Genomic DNA, 23,753 nt, shown 5'->3' on the forward strand with positions numbered 1-23,753 from the left:
AAGGCCTCTTTAGTGTCCTAAGTTTGACCTTAATTGCCTACCCTCTGTAAGCTGTTAGTGTCTTAACAACCGTTCCACACGTGCATGTTCATTAATTGTTTATGTTTCATTGAACAAGCATGGGAAACAGTGTTTAAACCCTATACAATGAAGATCTGTTTTTACGAATTATCTTTGAAAGACAGGGTCCTTTTCTCGCTGAGTTTTTCTATATATATTTTTTTGAATGTGAATCACATTTTTTTTTGACGTACACCCGACGGCATTGCACGTACCCAGTTTGGGAATACCTGGTCTAAGCTGTTTATCCCGCTGAAAACACAGTTGCCAAATAAAACAATACTATAAGCACACATTTACCGGTAGAAATAAAAACATTTTTATTTGTCTTTTCATTTACATAAGCAAATTCATACTTTCTCATATTTATATTTTGGTTGCTAAAGATGCAACCCCAGTCATTCGTTCAATCAGTTCGATATTTATGGACACCACCTTGTCGTTCGTTCTTTATGTTCTGTTGGTATGCTCGCTGGCAAAATTAATTTCCCTTGCTTTCTAACTAGCCAGCTAGCTACGGCTAAAACAGTCACGACATCTGGGCCAGAATAACAGCAACGTAGCTGTTTTCTATTGACATTAATTCAGATACATCCATAACTATGAGCTGATGATGCCTGAATTTGCCTGGCATAGCTAGAAAAGTTTGCCATCTCATCAGGACACTGTTCATTACGAGGAGACCACACTGCATATCAAAAACTAGGCTAGAAGCTATCTAAATGTTTTGTTTCCCAGCAAACCTGCCAATATGACAACCAAAAAAATAATATTAGTTGCTGAAAATAGCTAGTCAAACTAGAAACGTGGGAGGATTTGACAGCATAGCGTCACTTGTGTCATGACTGCAACTGTAGGGACCAGAGAAATTCATGTTCACCACTCACCACGTTAGGTCATCAAGACGCTCCAAAAAAAAAAGTCTCTGCAAAAACAAATCAATGCTAGCTAAGTTTTTCCTCGTTGGACCTGTGTTTACAATGTATCCAATTTCGTTTTGTGTGGTTGTTGGTTTAGCTTTCTGTAACTTTGTAGCAAGTACGGTCTGCATATGTAAATTAGAAATAAGGTATGCAGTTGTAAATGAGAACTTGTTCTCAACTGGCCTACCTGGTTAAATAAAGGTGAAATAAAAAAATGTAGGCGCTTATTGCGTCATGATTGCAAGGTGTCCCAATATCTTTTCCAACTGCCTCGATATCTTTTTCAACTGTGCCTTTACCTGGTTTTAATGTCCATCCTAGAATGCCCTTCTAGCCAATCAGAAATGAGTATTCAACAACGCTGTGGTATAATATGACATTAACTCCTGCAGAATTATGCATTTCTTGAAGTGAAATTACACAACAAATGTTAATGTTGTCTCAGGAACAGGAGTTGAGAAACATTATTTCTTTCTTTCAGCATCTCTTTAGAAATGTGAATGCGAGTGTAATGTGTTATCTTTGACACTGTTATGCAAGCAGACAGTATTTCAATCCCACCTAAGATGAACTGAAGTCTTATCAGAAACATATTTTTGTCATTTTCTCAGCTTTTAATTTTCTTAAAACCGGTCAAACTGATGACATTTGGACATTTTGCACAGACCACTGTTTTGGAGTTATTGTGTTTTCTCCACGGTCCCTACAGCGAAGCAGACAACTTTACTGGTGCTAACTAGACTACTAATGCATTCTATCGATTTAAAACATTATTCTGGTGAGCACTACTGTATTTAGTCTTCTGGGGCAACAAATAATGACAGAAGAGAAGCTGCATGTATCAAACTATAGGTGATAAACAAATAGCCTACCAAATGTTGGAAATGATAATAAGGCCTACCAAATGTCAGAAATTATAAGCAAAAACAGGCATCTTATCCGGGTTTCTCATAATGTTTATATGATGTTTACATGCATCAACTCAAAAACAGAATCCTTGAGTATTGATGTGCATGTAAACATGGTCAGTGAGTGGACAAGTGTAGTGCACTGTCATACTGTAAAGATTATGTGAGCTCTCTAGCTCCCCCTAGGGAGGGGAGAGGGTCACTAGTACTCTCAGAAAAAAGGTTCTATCTAGAACCTAAAAGGGTCTCCTGCTGTCCCCATAGGAGAACACGTTGAATGATGGTTCAAAGTAGAACCCTTTTGGATCCAAGTAGAACCCTTTCCACAGAGGGTTCTACATGGAACACAAAATGGTTCTACCTGGAACCAAAAATGGTTTTACCTGGAACCAAAAAGGGTTCTCCTATGGGGACAGTCGATGAACCCTTTTGGAATCGTTTTTTTCGAAGAATGTAGAGCTGTACGATTATTCAAATTCATATCAAAATCGCAATATTGACATGTGCAATATCCATTTTGCAAGAGATTCATATTGGGTGCAATATTTTGAACCGCCACTAAGCTGCGTGTCACATCTGTTTTTATTATTATTATTATCTGTTTCTTAATATAAATCATTCTATTTCACTGATTCCAAAAGTTCTAGATCTATATCGCAAGCCAAAATCGCAATTGCAATATTTGGTAAAAAAAAATCGCAATGATATTTTTTGCCGATATTGTGCAGCCCTAGTCACTAGTACCCCTGGGCACAACCATCAGCTCTGGGGTCTGATCCTGCCCACAACACCCTAACATTGGGCTCTGCATCCTGGGTCGACAGGTTCCACCAATCCCCTACTGAGATGACCTGGCCTCGCCCAAACTGACTCCGGTCATGGCCAGTGATAGGCCAGCAAACCACATGGCTACGCTTTTCCAGGTCTTCAGCAACACCCTCGTCAACACCCACCTCCAAATTGACACGCCACTGCTGGGCTGTGAGAGGAGAGGATACAGATAAAGCAGGATTTCCGGTAGGACATTTATTTTTATTAGTTTTTATTGTGACAAATAAATATAGCATTTTCACACACTTTCCTATCTCTATGCATTACTAACAACATGTGTGTGCACGTTTCTTAGACTCAATTATGATAGTATTTTTTCCTGATGCAGGCAAAATATTATAGTGTAGTTTACTAAACATGGAAACATAGCCCGTCAGGCAGAAGGTCTGGGCATCGAGGAGGTGGGTTAGTCTACTTGATCTACAGTACAGTAAGCAGATTTCTACTGTGGGTAGGCTGATTAACATCAGAGAGAGAGAGAGAGAGAGAGAGAGAGAGAGGAGGGTCATGTGGCCTGGCCTCTAGCCTGGTTCACAGAGAGCTTACCAGCCTTGTCATGCTGCACATACATGCGAGGGGCATCTAGCGCCTCTTGGGGGTTCATCCCAAACTCCAGCATGTTCAGCAACACCTGGATGGAGAGGAGAGAGAGAACACAGGCCACTAAACTAAAGCACCAGGAAAGTAAGTGTGTGTGTGTGTGTGTGTGTGTGTGAGTGAGTGAGTGAGTGAGTGAGTGAGTGAGTGAGTGAGTGTGTACCTGTATGTGGCCCTGCGGCTGCATAAAGGCTCCCATGACCCCGAGGGAGCAGAGTAGGCGTCCAGAGGCGGGGTCGGTCAGCAGGGCCGGGATGATGGTGTGGTACGGTCTCTTCCCCGGCCCTACACAGTTACTATGGCTACGCTCCAGAGAGAAGTGAGCACCTCGGTTCTGATGGGCCACAGAGTTCAGATGGAACCAGGAGGAAACAATGAAAGCAATTCAACAGATATATTTCAGTTCCAAACTGTATTCCTACGATAAATATTTTGGGCGACCTGATCAAATTCACAGAAATGTGATTTATAGATCGATCTATCATTCTACTTGAAAGCAAGTCTAAGAAGCGGTGTATCTGTTCTATGTGTGCTATTTCTATGCTTCCCACTCTTAAGTTTTGTTTTTGCGTCTTTTACTTTCAGCTTTGTACACCAGCTTCAATATTTTTGGTTATGTAAAATATACTTCACAGCGGTTTAGATGGTACAATGATTCTCCACACTATACTAACTTATTTTGTCACATAAACTGAAATTAGGCTAACTTTTCAGTTTTAGAAAACAGGAAATGGCGGAGCGATTTCTGCATAGTGCAAATGTAACGGTTTGTGGCAGGACTAGAATAAACTTGAAGCCTAAATATTGACAATAAACAGTTTCCTTTCTATTCCCATAGTTTTAAAACTTGGGCCAAGACTCAATCTGTATCGCAGAAGATCCGCCCTATAGCGTGAGAGAAATTCAAAGGCAATGTTCCTGAGTAAGCGGAGACTGCATTCACGGGAAAAGCTGCGTATTTCGGTTCAATTGGAAATAACCTTTACATTTCAATCGAGGTACGGATTGAATTTAGCCCTTGGTTCCTCAACGACCGAGACAGGCTGCCACTCACTTGCAGGGAGAAGCCACAGCTCTCAGGCACCAGACCAGTTCCGAAGCCCATGTAGTTACTGTTGATGAATGAGCAGGCGTTGCCCTGGCCGTCCACCACCGTGAAATACACCGTGTCACTTCCTGTGGGCACATCACGCTCCGCCATGACGCTGGCCCTGAGGAATGGGAGAGAGAGAAAGTGAGGGTGGAGAAAGAGAGAGAGAGAGAGAGAGAGAGAGAGAGAGGAATAAACAGGAATTAGACTTTCTCATACACATATAATACAAATCGAAGTGAGGGGGATGGAAATGCTTTTGGCGGTTGATCTGCTTCTGTTCTGTGGGTGGCACTGTGTGCTCTTTTCAAAGGATGGGTCCCGGTCTCTCCTGGGCTATGGGATCCGGGGAGTCGGGTGCGGTCTGCTGGTCATTGGGATGACAACCCAACTCGAGATGAGGAGGGGTTTTAGCGGGTGGAATAGTGGGGACAAATTGGAGATATCATGGTAAAGCTATATAGACACTCAATCATCATGTTACTTTTTAATGGTACGTTTACAAACATATATTATAATAAATAGAATTTCAATTATGGTAATTTATGGTCTCATTATGGTAACTGGTGAAATAAGTATAGCCAGTTATAATTGTAATGGCTTAGCAGATAATAAGAAAGACTATCAGTATTTACCTGGCTAAAAGAGAACGAATATAATATCTATTGTTCACAGGAAACTCATTCAACAATTTTAGATGAAGTTTTGTGGAAAAAGGACTGGGGGGAGAAATATATTTCTACCACGGGCAAAGAAATTCAAAAGGGGTGGTGATATTAATCAACAGTCATTTTTTAAAATTATTATTAACCTATACAGTCCAAATAATGATGATCCATGCTTCTTTGAAAATATAAAAATGTATCAAGCAACACAAAACTCTATTATTATGGTGGGAGATTATAATACGGTTTTAAATACCTCTATGGACCGTAAAGGAAATCACACTACAAACTATCACCCTCAGGCAATTAAGGAAATCATGAATGTCATGGATATATTGGAATTAGTATTAGATATTTGGAGGCTTAAACACCCTGACCTAGTGAGATATACATGGCGGAGGCTTAATCAAGCCAGTCGTCTTGATTACTTTCTTATGTCATTCTCTCTGGCACCACAAGTTTAAGTGTTGATAGGGGACAGAATGCGGTCGGACCATCACATAATTGGCATATATATTACTCTTACAGAATTTCCACGTGGGCGAGGATATTGGAAATTGAATCAAAGCCTACTGGATGATAATTTGTTTTTAACTAGGACAGGATCATTTATAACTGACTTTTTCCGACATAACATAGGTACAGCAGATCCCCTTATTGTATGGGACACTCTTAAATGTGCCTTTAGAGGCTGTGCAATTCAGTACTAATCTATAAAACAAAATCAATTTAGGTCAAAAGAGGAAATTGAAGGACTAACAGTACAGATAGATAGCAACAAGTGGGTTAACTGCCTGTTCAGGGGTAGAACAACAGATCTGTACCTTGTCAGCTCGGGGATTTGAACTTGCAACCTTTCGGTTACTAGTCCAACGCTCTAACCACTAGGCTACCCTGCCACCCTGACATCATTTGAGTCAATTGGAGGTGTACCTGTGGATGTATTTCAAGGCCCACCTTCAAACTCAGTGACTCCTTGCTTGACATCATGGGAAATCAAAAGAAGTCCGTCAAGACCTCAGAAAATAAATTGTAGACCTCCACAAGTCTCATCCTTGGGAGCCAATTCCAAACGCCTGAATGTACCACGGTCATCATCTGTACACACAATAGTACACAAGTATAAACACCATGGGTGTAGATGGTGTCATGAGGAAGGAAAGGTATGTGCATATATTGAAGCAACATCTCAAGACATCAGTCAGGAAGTTAAAGCTTGGTTGCAAATGGGTCTTCCAAATGGACAATGACCCCAAGCATACTTGTGGCAAAATGGCCCAAGGACAACCAAGTCAAGGTATTGGAGTGACCATCACAAATACCTGACCTGAATCCTATGTGCAGAACTGAAAGTGTGTGCAAGCAAGGAGGCCTACAAACCTGACTCGGTTACACTAGCTCTGTCAGGAGGAATGGGCCAAAATTCACCCAACTTATTGTGGGAAGCGTGTGGAATGCTACCTGAAACGTTTGACCCAAGTTAAACAATTTAAAGGCAATGCTACCAAATACTAATTGAGTGTATGTAAACTTCTGACCCATGTGATGTAAGAAATAAAATATTAAATAAATAATTCTCTCTACTGTTATTCTGACATTTCACATTCTTAGGATCACCACTTTATTTTAACTGACCTAAGTCAGGGAATTTTTACAAGCATTAAATGTCAGGAATGTGAAAAACTGAGTTTACATGTATTTGGCTAAGGTGTATGTAAACTTCCGACTTCAACAGTATATACACCTGTTCTGAAAGGCCTCAGAGTCTGCAACACGACTAAGCAAGGGGCACCACCAAGCCAGCAGCACCATGAAGACCAAGGAGCACTCCCAACAGGTCAGGCAGAAAGTTGTGGAGAAGTACAGATCAGGTTTGAGTTCTAAAAAAATATCAGAAACTTTGAACATCCCATGGGGCACCATTAAATCCATTATTAAAAAAGGGAAAGAATATGGCACCACAACAAACCTGCCAAGAGAGGGCCGCCCACCAAAATTCACAGACCAGGCAAGAAGGGCATTAATCAGAGAGGCATCAAAGAGACCAAAGATAACCCTGAAGGAGCTGCAAAGCTCCACAGCTGAGATCGGAGTATCTGTTCATAGGAACACTTTAAGCCGTACACTCCACAGAGCTGGGCTTTACGGGAGACTGGCCAGAAAAAAAGCCATTGCTTATTAAAGAAAAAAATAAGCAAACACGTTTGGTGTTCGCCAAAAGGCATGTGGGAGACTCCCCAAACATATGGAAGAAGGTACTCTGGTCAGATGAGACTAAAATGTAGCTATTTGGCCATTAAGGAAAATGCTATGTCTGGCGCAAATCCAACACCTCTCATCACCAGAGAATACCATCCCCACAGTGAAGCATGGTGGTGGCAGCATCATGCTGTAGAGGCTGTTTTTCATTGGCAGGGACTGGAAAGATGGTCAGAATTTAAGGAATGATTGATGGCGCTAAATACAGGGATATTCTTGAGGGACACTTGTTTCAGTCTTCCAGAGATTTGAGACTGGAACGGAGGTTCACCTTTCAGCAGGACTATGACCCTAAGCATACTGCTAAAGCAACGCTTGAGTGGTTCAAGGAGAAACATTTAAATGTCTTGGAATAGCCAAAGCCCAGACCTCAATCCAAATGAGAATATGTGGTATGACTTTTGCTGTACATCAGCGGACACCAAAGATTGCTGTACACCAGCGGAACCCATCCATCCACCTTGAAGGAGCTTGAGCAGTTTTGGCTTGAGGAATGGGCAAAAATCACAGTGGTTAGATGTGAGAGACATACCCCAAGAGGCTTGCAGCTGTAATTGCTGCAAAAGGTGTCTCTACAAAGTATTGACTTTGGGGGGGTGAATAGTTATGCAAGCTCAAGTTTACTGTTCTTTTGTCTTATTTCTTATTTGTTTCACAATATTTTTTTTTTATTGTGGTAGGCATGTTGTGTAAATCAAATGAAACAACCCCCCCCCCCAAAAAAATTGATTTTAATTCCAAGTTGTAAGGCAACAAAATAGGAAAATTAACAAATGATTGTCTTTTGTTGATTTTATATAACAACATTCCAACCTCGTTTAGCATAATCTATTCAATTATGCCATAATTTAGCTATTTGTATTAATTTGCATCAGTGACAATGACATACTTTTATTTTGAAGGCTAACCGCAAAGTCCACTATTGTGGCTAATCCTTATTGTGGCTAGTGTCACATAGATGGGTCCGACCACCATTAATCAAATAAGAGCTGTCTTACAAATGATGGTTATTTTAGATGATGACACCTAGCTATATAGTTAGGTAGCTAACTATTGCTATTGAAACAGATTATGTCGTTATGCTATGTTTTTCGGGAGGAACATCGTTTGCTTCCATGAGCTAGGTAGCTTTTTTTTATGACCAGCAGTGTAGATGCACGAGACAACATTACCAGCATCATAGCACACGTATCGATGAATCGTTGTGACATATGAAATATGAGTGATAGTTTAATAAATGTGTAAAAAGTTCGCAAAAAATGTATGAACTGTCATATCGGTGCATCACTAGTAAAGACCCATCTCAACATCACGTGTTGTGGATAATACTTAATATATGAATACAATAACATGTGTGACATGGAATGTCAATGGAATTATGCAGCCAACCATAACAAGGTATTTTCTTACTTAAAAAATAATAACGGCATATTCTGTCTGGGGGGGGGGGTAATTGTGGACGGGATGCAACTCTAAGCAAGTCATCAACTAAACTAACCCACAACTACTAAACTATTAAACCACAACATGAAAGAGATGTGTCTATTTGAACTGTAGAGATAAAAACATCTATTACTCTCACATCCATATTCACGAATTGACTTATTTACTGTGAACATTTCTTTAATTTACTGTTTCTGAATGTAAATACTTTCATAGAATAATTACGGACCAAAGCCCATTGTCCTTCACGTTAATGCTCAAACCTCCTATGCCAATAACAAATGTTCTTAAAATTCAACACAGTTTACTTCATATCTCAACACACAGATATACATGTCTTTGGAAATAAATGTAGATAGTGAAGTATGCCCAACTGTTGTCTGGGAAGCTCTTAAAGTATATATATGTGAGGTTGTATCATGTCTTACTCTTCAAATAAGAAAAACAAGACCCATTAAGAATTTGAAATATTACAACAGAAAATCCACAGCTTAGAAAGAAAACGCAGTTTAGATAGAAATGCTTCAGAAGTTCAACACTTTTAAGCTTGAATATAACACAATAAACACCCAACCTGCAGAGATTGCTGCCATGATATCCAATCCAACAATGTGTTGAGCAAGGTGAAAGTACTGGGAAAATGCTTGGGGGGGGAAAAGGAACATACCACCCATAGCATTCAAACCCCTAGTGGATCCTTCTGAAATAGACTCAGTCTTTAAAACATTTTAACACAAACTGTATGAATCTGAAAACAAAAAAATCTAAAGAGAATATAGACAATTTCCTTAAGGCCATTTTACCAATTATAAGTGAACCACAGAAAATGAATATGAATATACATGAAGGTGAATTGTTGGAGGCCATCAGTAATCTACAAAATGGGAAATCTCCTGGTAATTTTATAGACACTTTCATAATTAATTCATTAATAGGCAGACACTAACTTTAACTACAGAATATCTCACCATAGTGCATTTCCATCTCTCTCTTCATTCCTTTCTCAAGCACACAGAGAGAGGCTGTCAACAGTTCATTGAAATATGTTTTGTTGTGAAACATATTACTATCGATGTTCCCCTGCCGTTCTCATTCTAAATCGAAACTCATTTTTGTCAGGAGAATTCTATACTCCTGTTCATTTACAAATTCAATTAAATGACCCTTAGTCTGTTATATCAGGATTTGTAAGATACTGATAGAAAAGGAAACAGGCAGAGGCCCAGTCTAGCAAAGTTAAATGTTTATTCATGGGAACGTTCTGAAGTCAAGAATACAAATCAATTCATTTTATACTGACTTCTCACGCCCACACAAACATACGCACACACATACACACAAACATACGCACACACATACGCACACACGTCCTGCTACGCACACACTGTCTGTCTCACTACCCAGCCGACAGAGATAGTGACTTTGTCCTTGAGACGTACTCCCCGTTCTCTCCCAAATCTCTAGTCAGGTCGACACCAAGCTCAGACAGTCTGTGTTTAGAATACCATAAAGGCATATTGTTTCACCCTAATTCTGACTAGGACTACACATTTATTGATTATGATTTCATACATTATAATCAATTCCATACAATTATATGTTTCAGGGCGGAATATTCTAATCATTCAATTAACAGACAATTCTCACCTATCAATTTTACATATTAGTAAAGACAAGACTAAATTGAGAATAGTCTAATGGGTGAAAATATGATCCCTTGATGAGAGAACAGCATGTGCAGCCTGAGAAGGACCTTTCTCAAATCATCAGTAGCCTATAGCTGCATCATGCAGCTCATATACATTTTGATTTCTAAGACATTCTAAGGTTTGTATCATTCACAACTAAAGTTGCCAAATAACTTTAAATCTAGCGTAGGCTATAGGGCCTGTTTCAAATTATCACTTTTACACTCAACATAGCCACTTGCTCTAAAATTAGAAAAATATCCTTTAAGTTCAATTATATTCTTCTTACTAAAAAAATAATATATACTGAACAAAAGTATTAAGATTTTACAGGATTGCAGTTAATATAAGGAACTCAGTCAATTTAAATAAATAAATGAGGCCCTAATCTATGGATTGCACATGACTGGGCAGGGGCGCAGCAACGGGTGGGCCTGTGAGGGTATAGGCCCACCCACCGGGGAGCCAAGCCCAGCAAATCATAATGAGTTTTTCCCCCAGGAAATGGCTTTATTACAGACAGAAATACTCCTCAGTTTCATCAGCTGTCTGGGTGACTGGTCTCAGACGATACCGCAGGTGAAGAAGCCAGATGTGGAGATCCTGGGCTGGCGTGGTTACACGGTAGTGCGTACAGCCCAGTACTTTACTGGGGCAAAGCTGCCTGCCATCCACGACCTCTACACCAGGCGGTGTCAGAGGAAGGCCCTAAAAATTGTCAAAGACCCCAGCCACCCCAGTCATAGACTGTTCTCTCTACTACCGCATGGCAAGCGGTACCGGAGTGCCAGGTCGAGGACAAAAAGGCTTCTCAACCGTTTTTACTCCCAAGCCATAAGACTCCTGAACAGGTAATCAAATGGCTACCCGGACTATTTGCATTGCGTGCCTCCTTCTTTTTACGCTGCTGCTACTCTCTGTTTATCATATATGCAGTCACTTTAACTATACATTCATGCACATACTACCTCAATCAACCTGACTAACCGGTGTCTGTATGTAGCCTCTCTACTTTTATAGCCTCGCTACTGTATCGAGCCTGTCTTTTTATTTCCTACCTATTGTTCACCTAATACCTTTTTTGCACTATTGGTTAGAGCCTGTGAGTAAGCATTTCACTGTAAGGTTGTATTCAGCACACGTGACAAATAAACTTTGATTTGATTTGCCGATCACATTCCTCAGTAACATGTGAGTCAACCAAACTTCTCCAAGGAAACAAGATCCTGGAGTTTCAAGTTGGTCTGGAGAGAATTCCAAGAACATGGAGCTGAGTAACTAAAACACTATAAAAATATATTGTATAGATCAATAATCTATTAAAATACCTATTGTTTTTACTAGTATAATGTCTGCCCCTCAGATTTATGTCATTGTTGTTACATACAATTATTAGCTAATCACACCCTTTTAGTATGTCATAATTTTGAGGATTCCATTAATCATTTGGTGTCAGTCCAGTGTCACTTGATGTACTCAATTTAAATGAAAGGAAATAACATTGTGAGCAAAATTAATAATCGTATCACTGCAGTAAATTATTTTTAAAGGGTTAATGACCTTAGATTTGAGCATCTGTGGCCTCCATTTAAGAAAATCTTCAATAACCTAAAATGTCTCATTAGTGTTACCATCATTGGTGTTACTACTCCTACTGGTGCACAATGTTATCCTAGTGGTAAAAAGTATTTAAAGTCATTAAGCTGCCATATTAGTTGATTTAGAATGGGATGATGTACCCAAATATATTTAAATAAATAAAAATAGAGTACTTTTTTTTCCCTAAATGCCACCGCAATTCAAGAACGACCCAGCAAAGTGAGAACATTTCTCTCTGGTCCTTGAAAACAAAAAAGGTGGCATTCACTCAAAGCCCTGATCCTGTCATGGGTCGAGACATTCTCTCTCTCTCTCTCTCGCACTTACTAACTCTCTCCCTCTAATTATTTTTCTCTCACTTGCTCACTCATAAACACACACACACACACACACACACACACACACACACACCTTTGTGGTCTTACCTGTCCATTTGTATGGTGTGTGAGAGCTGCAGGCTGTAGTCTTTAGACAGTAGACTCTCCAGAGGGACTTTAACGTGATCTGGGTCAGCACAGTGATGGACTGTATCAGCCAGGCTCAGCTTCAGGGCCTCAGCCAACACATGGAGGTAACTTGCACTGTTATGACCCATCTCTGCAGAGCACAGATACACACAAAGTGAATCAGTCAGTGGGTTGCATTGAACAGGCCAATGTTTGTCAACTATGATTCTGGAGCAGACCCAGGGTTGGAGGGTCTTTGTGGAAAGTCAACAAAATATCCTCACTGTGAATAACAGGTGGCTAAGCCTTATATGATGATTTCCTTTTGATTCATATCAAAGCAACAATTGACAAATGTTGCTGTAAGTTATAATTAAACACACAAAGTACAGTTACATGCGCAAATCAAATACACAGCTGGAACTCCGATTGAGCTGTTAGTCAGAATAATAGTCAGATTAATATAATAGTTAGATTAAAACGTTTGCATGCTTTGCAAGAATAACGATTTCCCTAATAATCCTGTTTACCTGGACACATCTGAAATCAGGTGGCCTGATAGGACTCTGATAAATGCAGAAAATTGCCAATCAAAATAAAACTTTCTACCATGTCATTTTTGGGAAGCCTATTTTATTCGGACATATAAAGTTTGTATGTGAAAACTACTTCTAAGATGCATACTCTCAGTTGTTCTGAACTCACTTCACTCGCGCTAAAAACAGGGAGGCTCGCACGGCTGGTGCTAACACATGCGCAGATCAAATACACTGCTGGAACGACGATTTAAGGTGTTTACATGTCCTAATAATTTGAAAGATTGCTCAGAAAACAAGGGGTTTTAATTGGCGTATGCTTACTTCAATTAAGATTGCGTTTTTTTCCCCAATTGCTCTTAAATACAAGTAAAACTAAATGCATGCTCTTCAACCGATCGCTACCTGCACCTACCCGCCTGTCCAACATCACTACTCTGGACGGCTCTGACTTAGAATACGTGGACAACTACAAATACTTAGGTGTCTGGTTAGACTGTAAACTCTCCTTCCAGACCCATATCAAACATCTCCAATCCAAAGTTAAATCTAGAATTGGCTTCCTATTTCGCAACAAAGCATCCTTCACTCATGCTGCCAAACATACCCTTGTAAAACTGACCATCCTACCAATCCTCGACTTTGGCGATGTCATTTACAAAATAGCCTCCAATACCCTACTCAACAAATTGGATGCAGTCTATCACAGTGCAATCCGTTTTGTCACCAAAGCCCCATTTACTACCCACCACTGCGACCTGTAGGTTCTCGTTGGCTGGCCCTCGCTTCATACTCGTCGCCAAACCCACTGGCTCCATGTCATCTACAAGACCCTGCTAGGTAAAGTCCCCCCTTATCTCAGCTCACTGGTCACCATAGCATCTCCCACCTGTAGCACACGCTCCAGCAGGTATATCTCTCTAGTCACCCCCAAAACCAATTCTTTCTTTGGCCGCCTCTCTTTCCAGTTCTCTGCTGCCAATGACTGGAACGAACTACAAAAATCTCTGAAACTGGAAACACTTATCTACCTCACTAGCTTTAAGCACCAACTGTCAGAGCAGCTCACAGATTACTGCACCTGTACATAGCCCACCTATAATTTAGCCCAAACAACTACCTCTTTCCCAACTGTATTTAATTAATTTATTTATTTTGTTCCTTTGCACCCCATTATTTGTATTTCTACTTTGCACATTCTTCCATTGCAAAACTACCATTCCAGTGTTTTACTTGCTATATTGTATTTACCTTGCCACCATGGCCTTTTTTGCCTTTACCTCCCTTCTCACCTCATTTGCTCACATTGTATATAGACTTGGTAATACTGTATTATTGACTGTATGTTTGTTTTACTCCATGTGTAACTCTGTGTCGTTGTATCTGTCGAACTGCTTTGCTTTATCTTGGCCAGGTCGCAATTGTAAATGAGAACTTGTTCTCAACTTGCCTACCTGGTTAAATAAAGGTAAAATAAATAAATAAATAAAATAAAGATAAGCAGAGTAAGGTGTTTATATGACTAATGCCATACTCTGCCTGCTACCATAATCAGTTTAACATCGAATTATTAGTGTTCATGTAAATGTACTCACTGTCTCAGTGGAGTTTATATATCTATGCTCTTCCCCACAATTAATACATAGCTGGGGTTGTCCTTCGTTGGGGAGACTGAGGTTAAGATGTAGCTACCTTTAATGGGGAAGTTCTCCAGTATATTGAGGGCCATGAGTGCTGCCATGCCTTGACCATTAGGAGGGACTTCCCATAGCCTCACACCCTGAGAGAGACAGAGGGAGAGAAAGAGAAAGAGAAAAGAAAGAGAGACACAGAGAGAGAGAGAGAGAGAGACCACAGTAAGGGATTGATAGTAACATGAACTTTGTGTCACTGTGATCCACCCTACAGTAGCAAATCCTTGTTTAGTTGGTTGTGGTGTGTTGTGTGTCCTTGAACCTACCCTGTAGTCAGTGTGGATGGGTTTGATCTCCTCGCTGTCATGGTTACGTAGATCATCCAGACTCATCACTCCTCCGTTCCGAATGATGACATCAACAATCAACTTCGCCACTCTGCCTTCATAGAACCCTACTTTACCATGCTGGCCCAGCTCCTGATCGGAGATGTCAGTCAGTCAGTCAGTCAGTCAATCAATCAATTAATCAAATCAAAATGACTGGGAAATATTTGCATGGATATTTGGGAGTGACACTATAACAAAACTACTCATCTGATATTCCAGTGAGCGCAATATGAGTCAGAAAGGAGTTTCTGTGTACACGTGACATGTCAGCCCACTTGGGCTAGGGGCTCCTTTGTGTACAGGATTGATAACAGACGCCATCCCTAATACGTGGTGTGTTGCCACGCCAACAGGGAATGTGTCACCACAAACAGTTTGATATTGAAAACACGCCATTCCTTTGGAAGGAGTTGTGGGTCAGATGATATGAACTGAAAAGAATAATCAACTGAATGTGATTATGAATGGATGATGGCCTGATGGTATCCATGTTATCCATGGCATCACTCAGTAATAAATACTACTAATAATGTATTCAACTTCTATAGCGCTTTTCATAACAAAAATACATTTGAAGTGCTTCAAAAGCAAAAAACAAACAGGCAATACATCATCATGAGTAGACTAGCTATTGGTTTTATCAAAGATGTACTATATAGAAAAGATGGTTGACTGGTCGCTCTAACAATAGAAATGCATGTCCTCAAAGGCGATAGGCAGGCGGGAGAAGGCGAGATCTGTTGGGAACATTCTAGCCAATGAGAGGGCAGATACGCCTGTGAACAACAGGCACAACTCCGAAATAAAATAGTTTGTCTCAACGTTGCCAGAATGTCACGTGCATTACACTTATATCAGTACATTCGTAACAACTTAAGTCCTAAGCATTATGAAACTTCTATTAGATCAAATAAGCCTCGACACGCTTTCATTGCCCCCCATACAAAAATCCTTACTTGGTTTGCTTAACGCTTATTTTCGCGTATACAGATTTTGGGGCGGAGTCTACCCTCTTACTCAAGTAAAACCAGACTAGTGACTCAGGGACTCACGGGTGAAAGGAACAAACCTGTCAGGCATGACATCAGAGATCGATACTATACACAGTAGAGTTGAGCCTGCCCCGGTAGTGAGAAATGCACACACAGACACTCCTCTCTGGGTAATGTTGAGCATCACTGATTCTCCCCTCAGTCAAGGACAGGGTTACCTGGAAAGTTTGGGCCAGATGAGGGTTGGAGAACACCTGTCCATGTTTGGGCGCATCGTTCTTAATCAGGAAGTCTCTTCCCAGCTCCCTCCCAGCAGCCCTCATGGTACGGACCCACTTGGCCCAGTGGTGCGCGGTCACCTGGGCAACGGGGAATCCACACAGGGCGAGGTCAGAGGCGGGCCTCAGGATATCCTGGAGAGAGAGCTTGTAGACACATAGGAACAGGAAACACACAGTTAAGGAGTTAGGGTTTCCACTAGTTACCACAGCCACAAAGTATAAATGGTCTATATCGTAGAAATTCATGATAATTGTTTTTGCTTTTTGGTTGTAATTTAAGGTTAGGGTTAGGCATAAGGTTAGTACTGTGGTTGAGGCTAGGGTTAGGTTTAAAAAAAAACTAAGGTCGATGTTCACACCTCACGGGAATCTAATTAGCATAATAAAAACATCACCATAAAAATGTCAGTTTGAAATCAAATCAAAGTTTATTTGTCACGTGCGCCGAATACAACAGGTGTAGACCTTACAGTGAAATGCTTACTTACAGGCTCTGACCAATGGTGCGAAAAATAAAAAATAAAGTATGTGTGGGTAAGTAAAGAAATAAAAACAATAGTTAAAAGACATTTGAAAAAAAGAGTAGCAAGGCTATATACAGACACCTGTTAGTCAGGCTTATTGAGGTAGTATGTACATGTAGGTATCGTTAAAGTGATTATGAATATATGATGAACAGAGAGTAGCAGAAGCGTAAAAAGAGGGGTTGGCGGGTGGTGGGACACAATGCAGAAAGCCACACTAGCCAATGTGCGGAAGCACTGGTTGGTCGGGCCATTTAAATAATATGTACATAAATGTATAGTTAAAGTGACTATGCATATAAAATAAACAGAGTAGCAGCAGCGTAAAAGAGGGGTTGTGGGGGGGCACAAAATGCAAATAGTCCGGGTAACCATTTGGCTACCAGTTCAGGAGTCTTATGGCTTGGGGGTAATAACTGTTGAGAAGCCTTTTTGTCCTCGACCTGGCACTCCGGTACCGCTTTCCATGCGGTAGTAGAGAGAACAGTCTATGACTGGGGTGGCTGGGGTCTTTGACCATTTTTAGGGCCTTCCTCTGACACCGCCTGGTGTAGAGGTCATGGATGGCAGGCAGCTTTGCCCCAGTGATGGACTGGGCCGTACGCACTACCCTCTGAAGTGCCTTGCGGACGGAGGTCGAGCAATTGCCGTACCAGGCAGTGATGCAACCATGCTCTCGATGTTGCAGCTGTAGAACCTTTTGAGGATCTCAGTACCCATGCCAAATCTTTTTAGCTTCCTGAGGGGGAATAGGCTTTGTCGTGCCCTCTTCACAACTGTCTTGGTGTGTTTGGACCATTCTAGTTTGTTATTGATGTGGACACCAAGGAATTTGAAGCTCTCAACCTGCTCCACTACAGCCCTATCGATGAGAATGGGGACGTGCTCGGTGCTCCTTTTCCTATAGTCCTCAATCATCTCCTTAGTCTTGGTAACATTGAGGGATAGGTTGTTATTCTGGCACCACCCGGCCAGGTCTCTGACCTCCTCCCTATAGGTTGTCTCGTCGTTGTCGGTAATCAGGCCTACCACTGGTGTGTCGTCAGAAAACTGAATGATGGTGTTGGAGTCGTGCCTGGCCATGCAGTCGTGGGTGAACAGGGAGTACAGGAGAGAACTGAGCACGCACCCCCTGGGGCGCTCCAGTGTTGAAGATCATCGTGGCAGATGTGTTGCTACCTACCCTCACCACCTGGGGGCAGCCTGTCAGGAAGTCCAGGATCCAGTTGCAGGTGTTTAGTCCCAGGAGGTGTTTAGGGAGGTGTTTAGTCCCAGGATCCTTAGCTTGGTGATGAGCTTTCAGGGTACTATGGTGTTGAACGCTGAGTTGTAGTCAATGAACAGCATTCTCACATAGGTGTTCCTTTTGTCCAGGTGGGAAAGGGCCGTGTGGAGTGCAATAGAGATTGCATCATCTGTGGATCTGTTTGGGTGGTATGCAAATTGTAGTGGGTCTAGGGTTTCTGAGATAATGGTGTTGATGTGAGCCATTACCAGCCTTTCAAAGCACTTCATGGCTACGGACATGAGTGATACGGGTCTGTAGTCATTTAGGCAGGTTGCCTTTGTTCTTGGGCATAGGGACTATGGTGGTCTGCTTGAAGCATGTTGGTATTAGACTCAATCAGGGACATGTTGAAAATGTCAGTGAAGACACCTGCCAGTTGGTCAGCACATGCCCAGAGCACACGTCCTGGTAATCCGTCTGGCCCCGTAGCCTTGTGTATGTTGACCTGTTTAAAGGTCTTACTCACGTCAGCTACGGAGAGCGTGATCACACAGTCACCAGGAACAGCTGATGCTCTCGTGCATGCCTCAGTGTTGCTAAGATAGATATATTGGCTTTTTTGCAGTCTCAATCCAATGCATCCGCCTATGTAACACTTCCACATCTGCTGTGAAAGGTGACAGAGCTAGAGGGGTGTTTGTCAGACCATGAGACATCAAAAAATCGTCTGTAGGGTCCAGTTTGGCCTACAAACTATTATGACCCATCTATGGAAAGATGAGACTTTCACGAACACGGTGGTGTTCTCCGTTTTACTCTACGATCCCCACCAGCGTCTTGGGACTCAACTGAATTCGGTACAGCCGATCTGCCAACTCCTTTCTGTAGCATCTGAACAGTTTGGGCTACACACTATGACCCCTCTGTGGAAAGGTGAGAATCTCAAGAACACGTACATGTAGGTTGTTTTTCCTCTAGGACGCCCACAGGCCTCACAAGACTCGTCTGAAGGTCCACTGGTAACATGTTGAACAAATTAATGGAAGCGTACAGTTGAAGTCGGAAGTTAACATGCACGTAGGTTGGAGTCATTAAAACTCGTTTTTCAACCACTCCACACATTTCTTTTTAACAAACTATAGTTTTGGCAAATTGGTTAGGACATCTACTTTTTGCATGACAAAGGTAATTTTTACAACAATTGCATACAGATTATTTCACTTATAAATCACTGTATCACAATTCCAGTGGGTCAGAAGTTTACATACACTAAGTTGTAGGTTTGTAGTGCTCCTTGCTCGCACATGCTTTTTCAGTTCTGCCCACAAGTTTTCTATAGGATTGAGGTCAGGGCTTTCTGATGTTCACTCCAATTCCTTGACTTTGTTGTCCTTAAGCCATTTTGCCACAACTTTGGAAGTCATTGTCCATTTGGAAGATCCATTTGCGACCAATCTTTAACTTCCTGACTGATGTCTTGAGATGTTGCTTCAATATATCCAGATAATTTTCCTGCCTCATGATGCCATCTATTTTGTGAAGTGCACCAGTCCCTTCTGAGGCAAATCACCCCCACGACATGATGCTGCCACCCCCATGCTTCACGGGTTGGGATGGTGTTCTACAATGTTACTGTTATCAGGCCTGTTACAGCATTTTGCATAACATCATCATTCGTACCAAGGCTGGGCATATCATAAGCCCCAATTCAATTGTTGTACAAAATGGGCACGTAACTAGCCTGCTAATGATGAGTTCATTATCATAAAACGCAACAGAATTCAGCCTGTCTAACTATTCTCTGAGGAACTCGTTTTGGTCTCCACAGTAGATATGATGCCATTTTCTCAGGTAAACCACCTCAAGTGGCATGTTAGCATTAATCTCCAATCTAAATGTATATATTTTTTGTATTATTAATTGAGCAACAGGCTTGAAATTTATAGTGAAAACTAAACTTAGATTAGAAGAAGGATTTCATTTATCTAGGTTTAATTTAAAAATAGGTTTAAAATTTGGTGCCCCAAGATTAATAGATAAACCTTTACTTAACCCAGTTTAAGAGTTAATCCATGTTGGTGCAACCCACCCTAAGTGTACAAAACATTAAAGACACCTGCTCATTCCATGACATAGACTGACCAGGTTGAATGAAGGTGAAAGCTATGATCCCTTATGGATGTCACTTATTAAATGCACTTCAATCAGTGTCGACGAAGAGGAGGAGGCGGGTTAAAGAAGGATTTTTAAGCTTGGACACAATTGAGACACGGATTGTGTATGTGTGCCATTAAGAGGGTGAATGTGCAAGACAAAATATGAAAGTGCCTTTGAACGGATATGGTAGTAGGTGCCTGGCACACTGGTTTATGTCAAGAAGGGTCCACCACCCAAAGGGCACCCTGCCAACTTGACACAATTGTGAAAAGCATCGGAGTCCACATGGGCCAGCATCCCAGTGGAAAGCTTTTGACACCTTGTAGAATCCATGCCCAGACGAATTGCGGCACATTTGTTTATCAATGTTTACATATCATTCTGTTTGTAACTACAGCTATAAATACAGCTGCCCTAACAGCCAGCAGCAGGTTGCCATGGAGAGAAAGTATGAAGTATGAGTATGACGTCTCAATATAACACAATGTACTATACAGATCAACAAAGCAACAGCTCCTTTGAGGATGCCATGGAAACAGAGTAGAACTGCCTGCTAGGGATGAACAGCTGGACCCAGGCCAAATACAGGTCAAGAATGAACAAATTAGATCTAAAAATAACAAGAGGACAGACAGTGTGTGGGACTGGGGGGCATGTTTTTAATGCTTATTGAAGGACGGACGCACTCAGAGTGCAGAGTCGTTCAGTTGTTGTCATGGATAAGCTACAAACAAAAAAACAAGTGGACAGAAAGGAGCCGTTTGTTGATGTTTTAGATCTAATGTATTTTTTAAAGATGGATGTACACTATGGATGCACTGCTTCACAACATGAGCGGTCTCACTGCATTAGAAACAGAATAGAATAGAGTAGAAATTCTATAAAATACTAAAGAATAAAACATTATTGTCCATCTGGAGCTATAATAAAATAACCATACATCATACTTTACCTTCTGACTGCCAAACAGGCGGACGGTGTCACACCAGCAGGCCGCGGCCCCCGGCACGGTGGCGTTCAGGGCGTGGAAGGATGGGATCGGGTTAGACTCACTGTAGCCATACCTCTCCAGGAGATCCACTGTCTGTGCCCTGGGAGCCCGGCCACTGGAACAAGACACACGCACACAGTCAAACGGGGATCAACAGAAGCTAAATGTGTTGGTCTAGTAAGTAACACACAAATAATTTAGTATGACTGAGACCGAAAATTTCTAAGGCAGGCAAGCCACACTGGCTACCAACACACCCAAATGGGCCAGTGATTAGCTCAAGGTCACTGATCCAGAACTGGATGGTCAAATAAGTTCAAGGCTGCCACCCAATCAGTAAGAAACCAGTCCAGTATATTCAGTCAGTGCAACACACTAGGGTTAAATAGAAAGTATAACACAATAGTGGCTAGAAAAAACACAACGCCAAGATGAATAACACTGGTTATTCCAGAGTCAACTGGAACTGCGCACACACACACACACACACACACACACACACAACAACCAAAGACACATTACTTGGTAATAACACACCCATAAAGAAACAGAGGGAAAGGCATTATTCACTGAGTAACTGATTGTTGGAGTATTTTTGATGTATGTTTACTAAACCAACGAGGGGGGGGGGGGGGGGGGTGTAAATCAGGGAAGGTTAGTCATAACACATAAAACATGCAAAGGAATTTATCTACTGCTTTTAAAGGTCAGAATGGGTCTCCATTTATGCTGCATAGTATTCATAATACAGATTTCATGAAACTGCCATTGTGAACATGAGTCTCACTGTACGACACTGGCTCACTGGCTATTTTCAAACTGTAAAGTGTGTGGTTAAAAAGTGTGTGGTTAAAAACGACAATGAAATATAACAAAACATGAGCTACTGGGTCTTAGCAGTGCAGTGCCACTCCCTCACCTGCCGTTCAGGCCGCGCACCTGGCCTGTGCTTGCATCATAGAACAGACAGAAGCTGTCCCCACCGATCCCACAGCTGCAGGGTTCTGTCACGGCCAGGGCGGCAGCCACAGCCACAGCAGCATCAGCAGCATTCCCTCCTCTCTTCAAGATGTCTGTGAGGGGAGCAAGTCAAGATGGTATCTGAATATGTCAGGTCCAGCCAGGGTCTGGACTCGGATTGGAGAGTCATTTAAAGCATAAAGTGATGAAAAGTGATATCGCCTACAAACATGAAACAACGTGCAAATTAAGATACTATTTTTCACATAGGCCTTCATCAAAGGCGCACTAAAGCATTGGACCAGAGCCACTCACCCAGACCAATGTTTGATGCCAAGGGTTGACTTGATGCCACACAGCCATGTAGACAAACAACAGCTGACCGGCGCGAGTTGAAGGGGAGATCGGGCTGCATAGCCTAGGCTACTTCTCCTTTATCACACAAAAAACTATTTCCTTCAATATTTCCACACGTGAAACGCACTGTGCACAGTTCAGTCATTTCTGTTAAGAGTCACTCTATTTGGACGGCGAAAATAACTTGCTCAATAACGTTTCACTGTGGCATTCACTCGACAATTATTATAATCTAAATGTCATATGAATAATCTGATATTGTTCCACACTATTTTGCTATGTTGTGTCACTTTGCTTCCTGATCGATTAATCGGTGGTCGATTGATCCAGGAATGGTGGATGGATTACAGATCACATCCATGAGCAATGCATTGCATTAAAATTACGTTTTTATTTTTGTATGGTGTCAAGTGGCAGTACATTGTAGTAGACTAGGCCTACACAACACAATATTCATGTTAGTTTATCAACAAAACAAAGAAGACCAACGTGAACGTCTACTCACCAATATACTGTATACGACCAGAATATACTGTATTCTCTCTAAACTGCGTGCATGTGCGTCCGTAGCCTAGGCTATCGCTCTTTTATCACGCAAAACGTTTTCCGCCTACGTTTCCTCACATGAAACGCACTGTGCAAAGTTCATGCATTTCTGTTGAGAGGCGCTGTATTTGGACGACAAAAATAACTTGCTCAATAACGTTTCCCTGTGGCATACCGTCACTCGACAATTATTCGAATCTAAATGTCAAATGAATAATTTGATGTGATTACACACAATTTTGTGTCACTTTGCTTTCTGCTTGATTAATCGGGGGTCGATTGAACCAGGAATGGTGGAGAGATTACATAACACACCAATGAGCAATGCAATGCATTACGTTTTTTCTTTTCTTTTCATTATGTGATGTCAAGTGGCAGTAGGTTGTAGTAAACTTAACCTACACAAGATTAATGTTAGTTTATCAACAAAACAAATAAGACCAAAGTGAATGTCTACTCACCAACATACTGCATATGACAAATGTTCCAAACTGTGTGCATGTGCTGGTGCACAGCTCCCCCAGGACTGCTGTGCAGAAAAATATCAGCCTGTGCAGAGAAGCACTAGATTGAACTTCACTCAACTTTCTACAGTTTTCCCCCTTATTAGTTAACATGATCAACCTTTCCCTTTACTGTAGGAATTTTG

The 23,753-nt window shown here is 41.4% G+C and overlaps 1 protein-coding gene across 1 annotated transcript; it reads right to left on the reverse strand.

Annotated features, from left to right (window-relative positions):
* Window positions 1-355: 355 nt before the first annotated feature.
* On the reverse strand, window positions 356-23,198 carry LOC110521851 (glutathione hydrolase-like YwrD proenzyme). Its single transcript, XM_021599781.2, has 12 exons — window positions 23,064-23,198; window positions 22,517-22,633; window positions 22,161-22,314; window positions 21,203-21,356; window positions 16,279-16,485; window positions 15,006-15,158; window positions 14,738-14,825; window positions 12,489-12,660; window positions 4,374-4,530; window positions 3,483-3,653; window positions 3,269-3,353; window positions 356-2,870 (listed from the first exon to the last, which is right to left on the reverse strand). Exons 2-12 carry the CDS (start codon window positions 22,614-22,616, stop codon window positions 2,629-2,631), a joined length of 1,683 nt encoding a protein of 560 aa, XP_021455456.2. The 5' UTR covers window positions 22,617-22,633; window positions 23,064-23,198; the 3' UTR covers window positions 356-2,628.
* Between the last annotated feature and the right edge of the window lie 555 nt (window positions 23,199-23,753).

Source organism: Oncorhynchus mykiss, chromosome 30, assembly GCF_013265735.2.
Source record: "Oncorhynchus mykiss isolate Arlee chromosome 30, USDA_OmykA_1.1, whole genome shotgun sequence".
Classification (NCBI taxonomy): domain Eukaryota; kingdom Metazoa; phylum Chordata; class Actinopteri; order Salmoniformes; family Salmonidae; genus Oncorhynchus; species Oncorhynchus mykiss.